This window comes from Oryx dammah, unplaced genomic scaffold (assembly GCF_014754425.2).
Source record: "Oryx dammah isolate SB20612 unplaced genomic scaffold, SCBI_Odam_1.1 HiC_scaffold_5, whole genome shotgun sequence".
In the NCBI taxonomy this organism is placed as follows: Eukaryota; Metazoa; Chordata; class Mammalia; order Artiodactyla; family Bovidae; genus Oryx; species Oryx dammah.
This window is the reverse complement of record NW_024070189.1, coordinates 95,791,268-95,809,436: the sequence shown is the minus strand read 5'-3', so window position 1 is coordinate 95,809,436 and position 18,169 is coordinate 95,791,268. Positions and strand designations below refer to the sequence as shown.

At 40.6% G+C, this 18,169-nt stretch overlaps 2 protein-coding genes across 2 annotated transcripts; one reads left to right on the top strand and one right to left on the bottom strand.

The window, feature by feature from the left end:
- Window positions 1-1,142: 1,142 nt before the first annotated feature.
- On the top strand, window positions 1,143-2,117 carry LOC120864003 (putative gustatory receptor clone PTE03). The gene has a single exon (XM_040240776.1). The coding sequence runs from the start codon at window positions 1,143-1,145 to the stop codon at window positions 2,115-2,117; it is 975 nt and encodes a 324-aa protein (XP_040096710.1).
- A 7,927-nt stretch (window positions 2,118-10,044) lies between these two features.
- On the bottom strand, window positions 10,045-11,007 carry LOC120864019 (olfactory receptor 7G1-like). The gene has a single exon (XM_040240790.1). It carries the CDS (start codon window positions 10,996-10,998, stop codon window positions 10,045-10,047), a length of 954 nt encoding a protein of 317 aa, XP_040096724.1. The 5' UTR covers window positions 10,999-11,007.
- Window positions 11,008-18,169: the final 7,162 nt, after the last annotated feature.

The window sequence follows — 18,169 nt, the reverse complement described above, 5'->3', positions numbered from 1 at the left end:
CAGGCTTTAGTTATGTGGTGAGAGTTCCAGGGTGTGAGGACTCAGTAATTGTGGGGCATGGGCTCAGTAGCTGTGTCTTGGGGGCTTAGTGATCAAGGGGCATCACTAAGATCTTAGAGATCTTAGTTCCCCAACAAGGGTTTGAACCTGGTCCCATGCATTGGAAGGTGGATTCTTCACCACTGGACCATCAAGGGGAGTCCCTATCCACTCTTTTATTTTTTAAGATTCTTTTCCCATATAGGTCATTACAGAGTACTGAGTGGAGTTTCCTGTGCTATACAGTAGATCTTTATTAGTTATCTATTTTTATGTATAAATAGATATTATTTATCTATTTATAAAATAGATACTAGTTTTATATAGTAATGTGTATATTCCTGGAGAAGGAAATGGCAACCCACTCCAGTATTCTTGCCTGGAGAACCTCATGAACAGAGAACCCTGGAGGGTCCATGGGGTCACAAAGAGCTGGACATGACTTATGACTGAACAACAATGTGAATATGTCAGTCCCAGTCTCCCAGCTTAGCCCTCCATCCCCTTTCCTTATGCTTGGTTTTGTTTTCCCTGCTTGCCGGTTGGAAGCTTTGGAGAATTCTCAAGGAATAAGTTATACATTGTTCTGCATTTTATTTCTATTAGTTGATACAATGTGGGAAAGAATAAATTAGTTTATAGTGAGTACAGAGGACAGAAAGAAAAGAGGTTGAGAAAGTAAGACTAAAAGAAGGACAGAAGGTAAAGAAAAAGATGAAAAATATTTTCAGTTCAATTTACAATATAGATGTTACAGTGTTCCAAAAGAATGGGTTCTTGTACATCAATTATGTGTCCTATCACATGTATTTGTTCTTTTTTTTTAAAAAAAATTTATTTTGAATTGGAGTATAGCTGATTAACAAACAATGTTGTGATAGTTTCAGGTGAACAGTGAAGATACTCAGCCATACATATACATGTATGAATTTTCCCCCAAACTCCCCTCCCATCCAGGGTGCCATATAACATTGAGCAGAGTTCCTTGTGCTATACAGTAGGTCCTTGGTTATCCATTTTAAATAGAGCAGTGTGTACCTGTCCATCCCAAAGTCCTTAACTATCCCTTCCCCCCAGCAATCAAAAATTCGATCTCTAGGTATATGAGTCTGTTTCTGTTTTCACTTTTTTTTTTTTTCCTCATCAGACTCAGCCACAACATGGAAACCAAAAACCAAACAGATGTGGCAGAATTTCTCCTCCTTGGTCTCTCAGAAGATCCAGAACAGCAGCCCCTCCTCTTTGGTCTATTCCTGACCATGTACCTGGTCACTGTGCTTGGCAACCTGCTCATCATGCTGGCCATCGGCTCTGACTCCCACCTCCACACCCCCATGTACTTCTTCCTCTCCAACCTGTCCTTCACTGACCTCTGTTTCAGCACCACCACAGTCCCCAAGATGCTTGTGAACATTGAAAGACGGAGCAAATCCATCAGTTACACAGGCTGCCTCACCCAGGTTTGTTTCGTCCTGTTATTTGCAGGCTTGGAAAACTTTCTCCTTGCAGCGATGGCCTACGACCGCTATGTGGCCATCTGCCACCCACTGAGGTATGTCGTCATCATGAAGCCCTGCCTCTGTGGCTTGTTGATTCTACTCTCCCTGGTCATGAGCAGTGCAGACGCCCTGCTCCACACTCTGATGGTATTACGACTGTCTTTCTGCACAGAGCTGGAAATCCCTCATTTCTTCTGTGAACTGGATCAGGTCATCAAGCTGGCATGTTCTGATACCCTCATCAATAACATCCTGGTATATTTAGTGACTAGCATATTGGGTGGTGTTCCTCTCCTTGGCATTATCTTCTCTTACACTCAAATTGTCTCCTCCATTCTGAGAATGCCCTCAGCTGGTGGGAAATATAGAGCCTTTTCCACCTGTGGATCTCATCTCTCTGTGGTTTCCTTATTTTATGGGACAGCTTTTGGAGTGTACATTAGTTCTGCACTTACACACTCTTCCAAGGAGACAGCAATAGCCTCTTTGATGTACACGGTGGTCCCTCCAATGTTGAACCCCTTTATCTACAGCCTGAGGAACAGAGATGTGAAGCAAGCCTTGTGCAAACTTACCTGAGGAACATCTCCTCTTTGTAGTTGGGTCGCCTACGTTGTACTTGGGCTCCCGTATGAGTCAACAAACAAGAATAATAGATTGGACCAATGCCTGACTCTTACTTCACCAAAGTGCTGCAGTGATGAAATTCCAAATACAGTTCAATACTAATACAGTTCAATTTAGACTTGAAAACTGACTTTGCTCTTCTCTAATATTGAGATGTTTAAAATGTGTGTGAACTTTTTGATTATGATTTTTTGGTCAGGTTCTATCAAATTAGAACCTGAATTAGGCCTTCTTTCTATAGTGATACTGAGGGGAATGTTTTTAGGAGAATGGTTGGGATAGAAAGAGGACACTAATTACAAAATATTGTAATTATGTGAAGGGATGGATATGATCATTATTCTGGCTGCAGTAGTAATTTCATTAGGTTTATATATCAAATTATCATGTTAATTTCCATTATCTGTTTTACATAGCCAATGGAAATTAACATGACAATTTGATATATATACCTAATGAAATTATAACATTGATATAAGGCAGAAATGAAACCAATATTGTAATGCAATTACCCTTCAATTAAAAATAAGGATAATTTAAATTGTCATGTTAAAAACTCAAATGAATATATATTTTTTATTTACTTATTTATTTTGGCTCCACTGGGTCTTCATTGTGGCCTATAGGCTTTCTCTGGTTGTGGAGCATGGAGCCAGTTGCCCTACTACATGTGGGATCTTCGTTCTCCCAGCAAGAACTGAACCTGTGTCCCATGAATTGGAAGGTGGATTCTTAACCACTGGACCACCAGGGAAGTCCCAGTATGTATTTTTAAAAAGAGGTGGAGAGGAAAACATAGTGTCCTCTTAGCTTCTCAGGGTGAGATAATCAGTCAACATGAATTTGGGAGAAAAGAAGGAATTTATCAAATTAAGGTCCTTTTTTGTTTGTTTCCTTTCCTATGCAAAAGATTTTAGTTTCTGGTAGCTTCCTTGTTTATTTCCTAAAGATTTTTTTTTTTTTACTGTGTATCATTTTAAAAGTCTTTATTGAATTTGTTATAATATTATTTCTGTTTTATGAATTGGTCTTCTGGCTGTGAGGCATGTGGGAGCTTAGCTCCCTGACCAGGGCTTGAACCCTGCATTGGAAGGCAATGTCTTAATCACTGGGCCACTTACTTTTTTATTTTTGTTCTGTTGCCTTTGCTTTTGGTGTTCAAATCCAAATATTCATTGCCAAAACCAGTATCAAAGAACTTAACCTCTGTGTTTTCTTCAGGAGTTTTACATTTCAGGTGGTACATTAAAAAATTTTAATCCAGCCTGAGTTGACTTTTGTGAGTGGTGTAAGAAAGGGGTCAAGTTTTATTTTTTAATCCATATTACCTGAAAAAGTAAGTATTGACTTACTTATGGAGATAAATCAGCAGAGCCACTTGGCTCCACCTTGCCTATCCTTTAATGTTTCCAGTCTTTTGGTGAAACATGGAACATGAAAAGCTTTATCTTTCTGTGAGCCCCAGATGAATCTTTCCATATTTTACTCAATATTCATATGTTCAAAATTTATTGCTATTAAGATGGTGAACGGTGATATTATAATGCCATCCTGTCATTAGTTTATTTTGTAAAGATTTTTTGATATGGATGAATTTTAAAGTATTTATTGAATTTATTACAATATTCCTTCTGCTTAATGTTTTGGGTTTTTGGTTGCAAAGCCTGTGGAATCTTAGCTCTCCACACAGGGATTGAACCTGCACCCCTTGCAGTGGAAAGTGAAGTCTTAACCACTGGACCACCAAGGAAGTCCCTCGCCATTAGTTTGTTTTCAGAAAATATATCTTGAAAAATATAAACTAAGACAATTCATATTGAAAGCATTAAAATGTAAAGTAAATTGATGACCACATGAAAATACTGAAGTTCTTAGAGAAAATGTTTTAAGTGAATATTAAAAACATGGATCATCATTTATATCTTCAATTATGGATGAAATCTCATGAAATCTACTAAATAATGGACAAAGCTGCACACTAGTGCATGGGCATTGTCTTTTTTTATCATAATAAAATTGAATATGAAGGACATAATTCAATCCAAAGTTCTCCAGTGTGGAGAAAATGTATGTTGAATCTATTATGTGAAAATTGATAAAAGGTGATAATTAAAGTTTAAAAAGGGAGTAGGAAGTCTGTGTATATTGACCACAGTAATGATTGATCACAGAGGAAAATCAGATTCTGCTCTGTAAAACTGAGGTGAGAAATTAAGAAACAGAAAACATTCAACAACTCTAGAGTTGCACCATAAAGAAGGCTGAGTGTCAGAGAATGATATTTTCAAATTGTGGTGCTGGAGAAGATTTTGAGTGCTCCTTGGACAACAAGGAGATCAAACCAGTCAATCCTATTGGAAATCAACCTTGAATATTCATTGGAAGGACTGATGCTGGAGCTGAAGCTTCAGTACATTGACCACCTGATGTGAAGAGCTGACTCACTGGAAAAAACTATCAAGGATAGCAGCCCCTGCTCACTGCAACTAGAGAAAATCCACCTGCAGCAAAGGAGACCCAGAGCAGCCAAAAATTAAAAAAAAAAAATCTTTGTAAAAGAGGAAAAGATTGTCATTAGCCTTAAGAAGAAAAAAAGAAATTGAACAAAGTTCACTTGGATACTTCAAATGCTTTTGTAGTTGTGGTATTTTAAACATTTTAGTCTGTGCTAATTACTTAGCAGGGACCTTAGCCCCTGGTGTAAAGGACTTGCTATTTAAGATGCTCACAACTGGATGAGAAAACGAAACCTTATATCTAGAATCTCTTACCTTCCCTGCCACACAAAACAGTGTATGAAATAAATACATGCATACTCTTTCCTGTTTAGCTGTCAGTCACATTTTTACTTGAAAGCTAATGAGAAAAGACATCATACTATTTCAGATTTTAAATGAACCATAGTAATTAATCTCCATGAATAGGTTATTAATTGTAGACCTATTTTTCCTTTCCTTTATTCTCTAGCTAGTAGCCCAATGGGACCCATCCTGTCCTTTATTTCCAAGTTTTTATAACATATGCTAAGTTGCTTCAGTTGTGCCCAACTCTTTGCGACCCCATAAACTATATCCTGCTAGGCTCTGCTGTCCATGGGATTCTCCAGGCAAGAATACCAGCATGGGTTGCCATTTCCTTCTCTGGTTTTATGACATATTTAGAAATAATTAATCCCCTGATACTCAGTAACATGATCTGTTCTCTATTACTTTTATGTTTTGATACATCTGTCTCAGTTGTATAATCAGCAGGTAATGTCAGGGAAATAAATATTGAAAATCAATCATGATAGTCAGATCCTCTTCCTCTTTTTCTGTTGGGCCCCATTACAGACTGGGTGGCTTGGGTACTGGCACCTGCAGGAGTCCCTAGTTTATGTGCCAGGATCAATTCAATGACACTTCTACTTCCTGTGTTAAGACCCCTGAGAATGTGCTTATTGATTGCCCAAAACAAGCGAGAGTTGATTCCCTAAATTCTGGTTGCTTTCATACATTTTTGCATTTTTCTTGAGAATCGATGGTTTTGAGAAAGTCTCCAAGGTGTGAACAGCTTACTAGTATACTAATGTTTAGAGCTGAATGGACCTAGGCATATTTTCTTCATTAATGGGAAATTCTGCACCATGAACATGGAGTCAGCACAAGTAACCATAGCAACATCAATCATCCAGGCTAAGACTTTGACTCAGACAGCCCTGAGCATAACTGCACTGCAGCACTTGCCCTGGGAATAAGTATGGCATGGTGAAGATCCCACGTGCCACAACTGAGACCTGATGTAGCCAAATAAATGAATAAATACTTGTGGACACAGTAGGGGAAGAAGAGAGTGGGACAAATGGAGAAAGCATCATCACCATATATACACCGCCATGTGTAACGCAGATAGCCAGGGAGAAGTTGCTATATAACATGGAGCCCAGCCTGGTGCTCTGTGATGACCTGGAGAGGCGGTTTGGAAGGGAGAGAGGCTCAGGAAGAAGGGGACATTCGTATAATTATGGTTGGTCTGCATTGTTGCACAGCAGAAAACCAATACAACATTGTAAAGCAGTTTCCCCCAATTGTATACCTATGGCTGATTCATGCTAATGTTTGGCAGAAACCAACACAATTCTGTAAAATATTATCCTCCAATTAGAAAATAAATAAATATAACAAAAGAAAAAAATAATAAATTTAAAAATAAAATTTAAGAGAGAAATGAAATAATGCCATTTACAGGAACATGGATGGACCTAGAGATTGTCATTACCTAGAATTGTCATTATTGTTGTTGCTGTTTAGTCACCAAGTCGTGTCCGACTCTTGGGACCCCGTGGACCATCAGGCTCCCCTGTTCATGGGATTCTCCAGGCAAGAATACTGCAGTGGGTTGCCACTCCCTCTTCCAAGGGATCTTCCCAACCCAGGCATCAAACCCAGGTATCCTGCATTGGCAGGCGGTTTCTTTATCACTGAGCCACTAGGGAAGCCCAGAGATTGTCATACTGAATGAAATAAGTCAGACAGAGAATGACAGATATTGTATGGTATCACTGGTATGTAATATAAAAAATACAACAGACAAGTTAATGTAACTAAAAAGAAGCAGACTCTCAGATATAGAGAACAAATTAGTGGTTACCAGCGGGGAGGGAGGGAGGGGCAATAGAGAGGTGGGGGGAGTAGGTGGCTCAAACTATTGGGTATAATATAGACTACAGGGATGTATCTTGCAACATGTAGATTATAGTCAGCATTTTGTAACAACTGTAAATAGTGTATAACCTTCAAAAATTGTGTAAACAATAAAAATCACTCATTTAACTTTTCTCATGCTGTAGCTACCTTGAAAACCATACTATTTTTCTCTTTTGAGTTTTTATTATTTGTGTTGAAACAGTTGGGTTATTTATCTTAATTGCTATATACTTAGACCTGGCTTTAACCCCTGGGTTGGGAAGGTCCTCTGGAGATGGAAATGGCTACCCACTCCAATATTCTTGCCTGGAGAACTCTATGGACAGAGGAGACAGGTGGGCTACAGCCCATGGGGTTGCAGAGAGTCAGCCACAACTGAGCTACTAACACAAAAAAGACTACCATAAGTCCATGTCAAATGATCTTTGACATCATTGATTTTTGGGGGGTGGTTCCCTTATTTAAGTGAGAGTTGGACTGTGAAGAAAGCTGAGCACCGAAGAATTGATGCTTTTGAACTGTGGTGTTGGAGAAGACTCTTGAGAGTCCTTGACCTGCAAGGAGATCCAACCAGTCCATTCGGAAGGAGACCAGCCCTGGGATTTCTTTGGAAGGAATGAAGCTGAAACTCCAGTTCTTTGGCCACCCCATGCGAAGACCCGACTCACTGGAAAAGACTCCGATGCAGGAGGAGAAGGGGACGACAGAGGATGAGATGGCTGGATGGCATCACGGACTCGATAGATGTGAGTCTGAGTGAACTCCGGGAGTTGGTGATGGTCAGGGAGGCCTGGCGTGCTGCAATTCATGGGGTCGCAAAGAGTCGGACACGACTGAGAGACTGAACTGACTGACTGACTGACACAAGCAAGATTCCCACAGCTATTTTTCCTTGACATTCACAGCTGTTAAGCACATGATTGTCTTTTTCTTCTCTTTTTTCACCTAGCATAAAAATACTCAGGATTAACTGGTTTTTTGGATCTTCATTTCCTTATGAAGGCCCCTGTGTCACAGGAAACTTAAATAAATAGACAATATCACCAAGCAAATGCTTGACATCTGAGACATCTTAATCTCGCTGTAGTAATTTGTTTATGGCATAATCATGACTAGACAAAATAACACAGTTTATTATAAGAAGGATAGTGAGGGATGGAACAAGAAGAGGAGAGATATAAAGAAAAGTCCTGAGATGATAACGTCTAATTTCAGGGAGGAATTCATGTTCTGAAGTGACCACTATATCTTGCTTATGTATAGAAACAGAAAGAGGGAACAAATTTTAGTACATTTCATTCTGATTCACTAAGGTCACCTCCCTACTCTATTCTCCTGTCTCACAATATCACAGTTTATTTCTTCTAGAAGCAAAGGGCATTTGCATTGGGACACACACATACACACACACACACACACACATGCAAATAGCCACACATGCACACACATACTCATACATGTGTATAAAAACAGCTTAACACAATGCCAAGAGACACACTAAAGTTAAGACTGTAGTTGTCTCTGAGAATGGAAGGGCAGGAATGCAGGAAAATAAAAATGGAATATTGTCTCTATGCAGAATGTTCTGTTACTTTAAGAAGAGAACTGTTTCGCTTCTGCATTCACCATATCCATTTTTTACGTTTTGATCTCCAGGGAAATTCTCATTTGATGATTATGTCTTCTGAAGATTCACCCGCTTATTTTCTTTCTAGGTGATTTTATTTTTTTATGCACAGGTAAAAAGAAAATGAAAGGGATGCTTGAGGCTTTGTTTTGTTGTTTAGTTGCTAAGTCGTGACCCCATGGACTGTAGCTGGGGCTTCCCAGGTGGCGCTAGCAGTAAAGAATTCACCTGCCGGGAGAGGAGGGTTTAAACCCTGGGTGGGGAAGATCTCCTGGAGGAGGAAACGGCAACCTGCTGCAGTATTCGTGCCTCGAGAACCCCAAGGACAGAGGAACTTGGCGGGCTACAGTCCATAGGGTTTCAGGGAGTCAGACATGACTGAAGTTACTCAGCAAGCATGCACACACACATTATATTACTATATGATCCAGGAGTTCCACTCCTGGGTATATATTTGGAGAAAAACATGGTTTATTCAGAAAGTAAATTTTAGGTAGAGAATTAAGTATCTCCTTGTCAGTAGATACTTTAAATAAGTGAATTCAATGGTCTAATCTGAAGGACAGAGATTGGGAAAAAGACAAAAGAAACCTGATGTGAATATGTGTGATTTATAAGAGACTCACTGTAGATCCACGAACACAAATAGATTGCAAATGGAAGAATGGAAAACCTTAGGTGAATCGTTACCAAAAGAGAGTTAATATAGTAGTAATGTAGACTTTAAGTCAGAACTGTTAAACTAGACAAAGATAGACAGATAGAAATAGGTAGACAGCCAGATAGAGATAAAATGGTTAATAATCAAGATTATAGAACAATTAGAGACATATATACACCAAACAATAGTGCCTCAAAATATGTGAAGCAAACTTGACAGAAGCGAAGTGAGAAATCCAAATTTCTATACTAACGCTTACAGATTTTAATGCAAATTTTCAGCAAAGGATAGTAACTCTGGATAAACAAAAAAAATGACACAGAGGGCTTAAAAATCACTGCTGCTGTTGCTGCTAAGTCGCTTCAGTCGAGTCCGACTCTGTGCGACCCCAGAGACGGCAGCCCACCAGGCTCCCCCGTCCCTGGGATTCTCCAGGCAAGAACAGTGGAGTGGGTTGCCATTTCCTTCTCCAATGCATGAAAGTGAAACGTGAAAGTGAAGTCGCTCAGTCGTGTCTGACTCTTAGTGACCCCATGGACTGCAGCCCACCAGGCTCCTCCATCCATGGGATTTGCCAGGCAAGAGTACTGGAGTAGGGTGCCATTGCCGTCTCCTACAAGCTAACAAAACCCAAGAGACATACAAACACTGTGCTGTGTGCTTAGTTGCTCAGTTGTGTCCGACTCTGCAAACACATGGACTATAGCCTGCCAGGCTCCTTTGTCCTTGGAGATTCTCCAGGCAAGAATACTAGAGTGGGATGCCATGCCCTTCTCCAGGGGATGTTCCCAACCCAGGGATTGAACCCAGGTCTGCCCCATCACAGGCAGATTCTTTACTGTCTGAGACACCAGGAAAGCCCTATATAAGAGAATAACAACTAGAAAACACACAAGTGTGTGGCAATTAAATAACACAGTCCTGAAAAGGCAGTGGTATCTTACTGATGAGTTTTCTCAAAGCTTCCTTCATGTCCCTGTTCCTCAAACTATAGATGAAGGGGTTCATCATTTGAGGGACAACTGTATAAATCACTGAAGCCACTGCAGTCGGCCTGGAAGAACTGATAAGAGCAGAACTAATGTACACCGCCAAGCCTGTCCCGTAGAATAAGGACACAACTGAGAGGTGAGAAACACAGGTGGAAAAAGCTTTGTACTTTCCACCCACTGATGGCATTCTCAAAACCGAGGAGACAATCTGAGTATAGGAGAATATGATTCCACACACAGGGACACCCCCAAATATGATAGTTGCCAGATATATCAGGATATTGTTGATGAGGGTGTCAGAGCATGCAAGCTTGATGACCTGAACAACTTCACAGAAGAAGAGAGGGATTTCCAGGTCTGTGCAAAACGTCAGCTGCAACACCATCAGGCTGTGGAGCAGGGCATCCACGATGCTAATAAACAAGGAGAATAGACTCAGCCAACCACAAAGGCGAAAGTTCATGATGGCCATGTACCTCAGTGGGTGACAAATGGCCACATATCGGTCATAGGCCATTATTGCAAGGAGGAAACTTTCCAAACTAGCAAAGACCAGGACAAAGCAGAGCTGGGTGAGGCAGCCTGTATAAGTGATGCTCTGATTCTGTGTTTGGATGTTCACCAGCATCTTTGGGATCGTGGTCGTGCTTAAACAGATGTCAGTAAAGGACAGGTTGTAGAGAAAGAAGTACATGGGGGTGTGGAGGTGGGAGTCAGAGATGACAGCCGTGATGATGAGCAGGTTTCCCAGAGTGGTGACCAGGTAAATGGACAAGAACAGAGTGAAGTGGAGTGGCTGCAGTTCCAGATCCTTTGTCACTTCCATAAGAAGGAATTCTGAAGCTCCTGTTTTGTTTCTGGGTCCCATGTTGCGGACAAATCTGCTAAGAAAGATGGAAACTGACAACACAATCAAATGTGGGTTTTATGCAGCAGCAGGAAGCAAAACATTATCACGGGATGAGATGGAGATAAACAGAAGAATAAGAAACGTGTCTTCTGTATGCATATTACTCTGATACTTTCTTAAAAAACTGAGGCTGATAAGCAGAATGTCATCCATTGTTAATTCCCATAAGGGCTTAAAGGGTAGTCATTTTTTTATAGTACACTATTCATACTGTATTTTAGAAATAATTTTATTTCTGTTTATCTTTGGCCATGCTGGGTCTTCCTTGCTGCCTGGGCTCTTCTCTAGTTGCAGCAGGGCCTACTCTCTAGTTGTGGTGCACAGGCTTCTCACTGCTGTGGCTTATCTTTTTGCAGAGCATGGGCTCTATAGTGTGTGGGCTCAGCAGTTGTGCTTCTAGGGCTCTGGAGCACAGGCTCAATAGTTGTGGTGCATGGAGCTCAGTAGCTCTACAGTGTGTGGGATCTTCCTGGATCAGGGATCAAACCCATGTCTCCTGAGTAGGCAGAAAGATTCTTTACCACTGAAGCACCAGGAAAGCAACTGTGTTATTTATACTACACTACTTGGTAATTTTATAGAGAGAAGCAGACTAAGGAGGCAACTGAACATTGTGCTTCCATCCCCAGAGACCCCAGAGCCAAGCAACTGGAATAATACATAGGCGAGCGGCTAAGCACACATGGCAAGAACCAGGAGTGGGAAAATAAGGTGAACTTCACCAGACTTCCTGTCCACCCACTACCCACCACCACAAGATCGCAAACAAACGTCAGACAATTTTATAACAGTCATCCTATTTTAAGAGATGCAGATTTCAAATATAGCAATGTGTACATATCAATCCCAAACTGGGATTCTTCCTTCCATTCTTCCCCACTGGCAACCAGAAGTTCGTTCTCTAAGTCTGTGAGTCTATTTCTGTTTTGTAAATAACCAACAACGTCCTTTTCATACTCTTCATGGGGTTCTCAAGGCAAGAATGCTGAAGTGGTTTGCCATTCCCTCCTCCATGGCACCATGTTTTGTCAGAACTCTCCACCACAACCCATCTGAAGATATTAAGAAGAGGTGGCAAGAATACAGAGAAGAGCTATGCAAAAAAAAATCTTAATTTACCAAGATAACCTCAATGGCGTGATCACTCACCTAGAGCCAGACATCCTTGAGTGTGAAGTCAAGTGGGCCTTAAGAAGCATCACTGTGAACAAAGCTAGAGGAGGTGATGAAATTCCAGCTGAACTATTTCAAATCCTAGAAGATGATGCTGTTAAAGTGCTGCACTCAATATGCCAGCAAATTTGGAAAACTCAGCAGTGGCCACAAGACTGGAAAAGTTCAGTTTTCATTCCAATCCCAAAGAAGGGCATTGCTAAAGAACGTTCAAACTACTGCAAGAACTTCCAGATGTTGAAGATGGATTTAGAAAAGGCAGAGGAACCAGAGATCAAATTGCCAACATCTGTTGGATCATAGAAAAAGCAAGAGAATTCCAGAAAAGCATCTACTTCTGCTTCACTGACTATGCTAAAGCCTCTGACTATGCCAGACCACTTTATCTGCCTCCTGTGAAACCTGTATGCAGGTCAAGAAACAGCAGTTAGAATCGGACATGGAACAACAGACTGGTTCCAAATTGGCAGAGGAGTATATCAAGGCTGTATATCATTACCTTACTTATTTAAGTTGTATGCAGAGTACTTCATGTGAAATGCCAGGCTGGATGAAGCACAGGCTGGAATCAAGATTGCCAGGAGTAATATCAATAACCTCAGATATGCAGAGGACACCACCTTTATGGCAGAAAGCAAAGAGGAACTAAAGAGCCTCTTGATAAATGTCAAAGAGGAGAGTGAAAAAGCTGGCTTAAAACTCCACATTCAAAAAACTAAGATCATGGCATTTGGTCCCATCACTTCATGGCAAATAGATGGGGAAATAATGGAAACAGGACAGACTTTATTTTCTTGGGCTCCAAAATCACTGCAGATGTTGACTGCAGCCATGAAATTAAGACATGCTCCTTGGAAGAAAAGCTATGCCAAACCTAAACAGCACATTAAAAAGCAGAGACATTACTTTGCTGACAAAGGTCCATCTAGTCAAGGCTATGGTTTTTCCAGTAGTCATATATGGATGTGAGAGTTAGCCTATAAAGAAAGCTGAACATCGAAGAATTGATGCTTTTGAATTGTGGTGTTGGAGAAGACTCTTGAGAGTCCCCTGGACTGCAAGGAGATCAAAACAGTCTATCCTAAGGGAAATCAGTCCTGAATATTCATTGAAAGAACTGATGCTGAAGCTGAAACTCCAATACTTTGGCCACCTGATGCGAAGTGACTCATTGGAAAAGTCCCTGATGCTGGGAAAGACTGAAAGCAGGAGGAGAAGGGGACGACAGAGGATGAGATGGTTGGATGGCATCATGGGCTCAATGGACATGAATTCGAGAAAGCTCTAGGAGATGGTGAAGGACAGGAAAGCCTGGCATGCTCAGTCCATGGAGTTGCACAGAGTCAGACATGACTGAGTGACTGAACAAGAACGAGGTCCTACTGTACAGCAAAGGAAACTCTGCTCAATGTTATGTGGTAGCCTGGATGGGAGGGGAGTTTAGGGGGCAGAATGGATACATGTATATGTATGGTTGAGTCCATTTGCTGTCCACCTGAAACTATCACAACAGTGTTAATCAGCTATACTCCAATATAAAATAAAAAGGTAAAATAAGAGTTGCAGAGTTCAACTCAAGAGGAAACAGTCTTGATTATGGGAGAGCGTGAATACAATACTAGTAAGTGAGAGGTGTTTGAGTACTGGTGCAAAGTATAAGGAAACATGAAATGAAGATGATGGACAGTCAGGCAGGAAGCTTCTGGATAGCTTTGTTCTAATAATCTGATGCATGTTCTCTCATCACAAATAAACCTATAGTGAGACACCTGTCCTCATTTCCAAACCTTACTGAGGGACATCATGTTACCTGGGGGGGATCACAGTGGAATGATGGTTGACATTTCTGCTGAGTGTTCCATCTGTATTCAGGAGAGGTAGAGGAACTGAGTGAGCCACCAGGCTCCTGGGCAAGAGGGATCATCTATGGAAGGAGGCTCAGGTGTGTTACTGCTTTTCAGGGAAAGGACTGTTGATTGGGATGGTCACAGGCAGATCACAGTCTCTGTACTCCCTAGAGGTTTAATTTCCAAAGCTCCTCATTAGTCAAGCAATTTTATTATCACTGTGATCCCAGGACTGTGCAAATCCTTAGAGACCAAGGATACAATTCTATAATGCTACACTATACTACATATGTAAAATCTTATAATAAGTCATTTTATTATATTTTATATATAATTATAAAATATATGCTATATATTACACAAATAGCATATTTTAAAGCATAGTTGTTAGTGTAAAGAACAACACAAAAATTTGGGGTTTATCTCTCCAAGAGTCATTAAATGTTTCTGATCATAATCTTAACTGTGTATATTTTACACAATTGAATTGCAATATATTCTCTGTGACAATCCTGTCTCTGGTCAATGACTATATCACAACCACCTTTTCTAATTTATCAAAATGGCTTCAATATATATTAATAGTTTTCTTCGCTTTCTGTCTCCAAGTGTGCTCAGTCATGTCCAACTCTCTGCGACCCCTTGGACTGTAGCCTGGCAGGCTCCTCTGGCCATGGGATTATCAAGGCAAGAATACTAGAGTGGGTTGTCATTTCCTCCTCCAGGGGATCTTCCTGACCCTGAGACTGTACCCTCATCTCCTATGTCTCTTGCATAGCATGTGGAATCTTTACTGCTGAGCTGTGGAGGAGGCCCTTTAGCTGAATGGTGTACTCCAATAATTAAGACCTATTAAACTGGTACAGGTGTAAATATAAGACTTCTTGATGATAATATAGAGCCCAGAAAATGACCAGAACATAAATGGACGGTTTATTCAGGGACATAAAAATGAATTTGGATCCTTACCTCCCATCAAGGCAAAACTAAATTCTAGAAAGAGAATTGTTTCAAATGTAAATGCTAAAATGATGAATCCCTCAGATTGAAGTAACCTTGGGTTTTAGAAAATGTCTAGGGAGCACAAACCATTGTGGAAAGTATTGACAAGTACATTGCATTAAAACTAAGCACTTGTGTTCATCCCATCACTCCCCAGAAGCTTTAAAAAATATATCCCAAAGTGATAAACACATGCAAAAAGAAATTTGCAGTGCATAGAACTGAAAATAGTATCCTGGTGACACAAAGTCACGGGAATCAATTAGAAAAAGACAAGCAGCCCAGGAGAAACACCACAAACAGAAACTTAACAGAAAGGAAATAAGTATCTGAAAACTCTATCAATCATTTAATAATAAGATAGACATGAATTATTCAATCATTTCATACCCACTAGACTGTCAAGATTCTTGAAAATTTGTTGGTGATGATATAGATCATCAGTAGTTTCCAGTGTCAGTCTTAAAGGAAATCAACCCTGAATATTCACTGAAGGGACTGTTGCTGAAGCTGAAGCTCCAATATTTTGGTCACCTGATGCCAAGAGCCAACTCATTGGAAAAGATCCAGATGCTGGGGAAGATGGAAGGCAGAACGAGAAGACAGTGTAGAGATGAGATGACTGGATGTCATCACTGATACAATGAACTTGGGCAAACTCTGGGAGATGATGAGGGACAGGGAGGCCTGTCATACTGCAGTCCTTGGGGTCAGGAAGAGTCGGACATGACTGAGAGGCTGAGCAGCAACTTTCCAGTTAAGTTCAGTTCAGTTGCTCAGTTGTGTCTGCCTCTGTCGTCTGACAGCTTTCCAATATATGTATAAATTTGTTCAAAAGAAGGCTTATTGTAACCACACAAGAGAGACTTGGTATCTCTAATACCCAATATTTCCATCCCAATTACACAACACTCTCATTTATACCAGACACATATAAGGCACTATTCAAAATGATTTATTTATAACACCAGAAAACTAGTTACAAGGAAAGAAAATTTACAGCAGTATCAGAAAGAACATATATTTTGAAAAGATACCACATATGACTTACAAGTCCAGAGTATTGGAAATGAGCTCATTTCTGCTGCATAAATACTATTTATTTTATTAAATGACACAGATTAGAAAAACAAGCTGATAATACAACATGAAGGAAAACTAACCTAATTGTTAAAGAAAGTAGTAAGAGTATGTGAGAACAGTAAGTTTACAAATTATGAATATAAGCACATCATGGAACCCAATGATGCTAGTTAATCTTACTGAGTCCTTTAGTACATGTCAGAAGTTGTCTGAAGTGTTATTAATGCTTCTGAGGGTGGAACTCAAAGGAAGAATTGCATTGCACATAGTCAGGCTTAGGCTCTCAAAATAAGCATTTTCTCCACCTTGCGGATGAGCTTCAGATGGGACATTTGATCCTATTCATGGTGAAGAGAATGAAGGGTGTATGTTGCAGATGACTCCATGCAATATTAAATATTAAGACACAGACAATTGAGTCCGTTGTTTGTTTCCGGTAAACATTTTGTGATATGATGCCTGCATGTGTCGCAGCTGTCTTGGCTCACAAGGGAAACAACTGCTCCCAGGTTAAAGACACCACCTGGAGGAGTAAACGCCTTTTCTCTACATTCCCCAGTTCTGAAGCCTTCGTAATGTAAGAGAACATTGTTTTGGCACATTCGAATCAGGGTTACTTTATCTCAGTAAAGATGAACACTTCCTCACTGATCAAAATTGAATGTCTTGTAATCATCCCAAACCACTGAGACAGCAACAATATAACAGTTACAGAGGTCAGAAAACTGAGTTGTGGTGGATGCTGGTGTTGCCATGTACACATACAGTTTATTTGTGGTGGGTATCAGGAATGACTGAGTTGGAATTTGCAAGAACAGCTCGCCACATGTTTCACAGCAGGCTTGACCGTGGGATGCAGTTCTGTGGTAGTTCAGTCACTAAGTTGTGTCCGACTCTTTGTGACCCCATGAACTGCGGCACACCAGGCTCCTCTGGCCTTTACTGTCTCCCGAAGTTTGCTCAAATTTGTGTCCATTGAGACAGTGATCCTATCTAACTATTTCATCCTCTGCTGACCCCTTCTCCTTTTGTCTTCAATTTTTCCCAGCATCCCAGCTCCAGTGAGTCAGCTCTTCCCATCTGGTAGCCAAAGCATTGGAGCTTCAGCTTCAGTATCAGTCCCTCCAATGAATATTCAGGGTTGGTTTCCTTTAGGATTGACTGCTTGGATCTCCTTGCAGTCCAGGGAACTCTGAAGAGTCTTCTCCAACACCACAGTTTGAAAGCATCAATTCTTTGGTGTTAGCCTTCTTTATAGTTCAAGTCTCATATCTGTACGTGACTATTGGAAAACCATTTGTTATTGTTCAGTCATTAAATCTTGTCTGACTCTTTGAGACACCATGGACTGCAGCAAGCCAGGCTTCCCTGTCCTTCATATCTCCTAGAGTTTGCTCAAACTCATGTCCACTGAGTTGGTGAAAAAGCATAGCTTTGACTATATAGATCTTTCTCAGAACCAACCAAGGGATCAGGAAACTCAAGGCTCTTATGTCCACAAATTTATTAGATCCTCTCCCTGACATATCCAAAATTTCCACATTTCTTCTTTTGATGTTCCAACGACATCAGTGTATCTCCTGCCTCCATTAGCTTCTTAAGGAATGGATGGAGGAAACAAGATTAGGAAACGGGACTCATTTCTGAAACATCACTGAGCCAAGCCAACAGCAAGTTGGGTTTCAACCTCAAGTTAAAATTCACTTAGCCACTATGTTATCTAGTCGTTTTAGAATAAGTTGGTGGGACAAGAGTCCGGCTTTCTGGTTCACCTGGCATTCTTGTGATGCTGGTTCCTTCTAGAAATGCCAGGACAAAGCAGAAGAGACAGTCACGGGAAAGAAGGTGTCCTAATGATGAGTTTCCTCAGGGCTCCTTTCATGTCCCTGTTCCTCAGGCTATAAATGAAGGGGTTCATCATTTGAGGAACAACAGTGTACATCATTGAAAGCACGGCAGTGTTTCTGGACGAGTTAGTAAGAGCAGAACTAATGTACACCCCAAAACCTGTCCCATAGAATAAG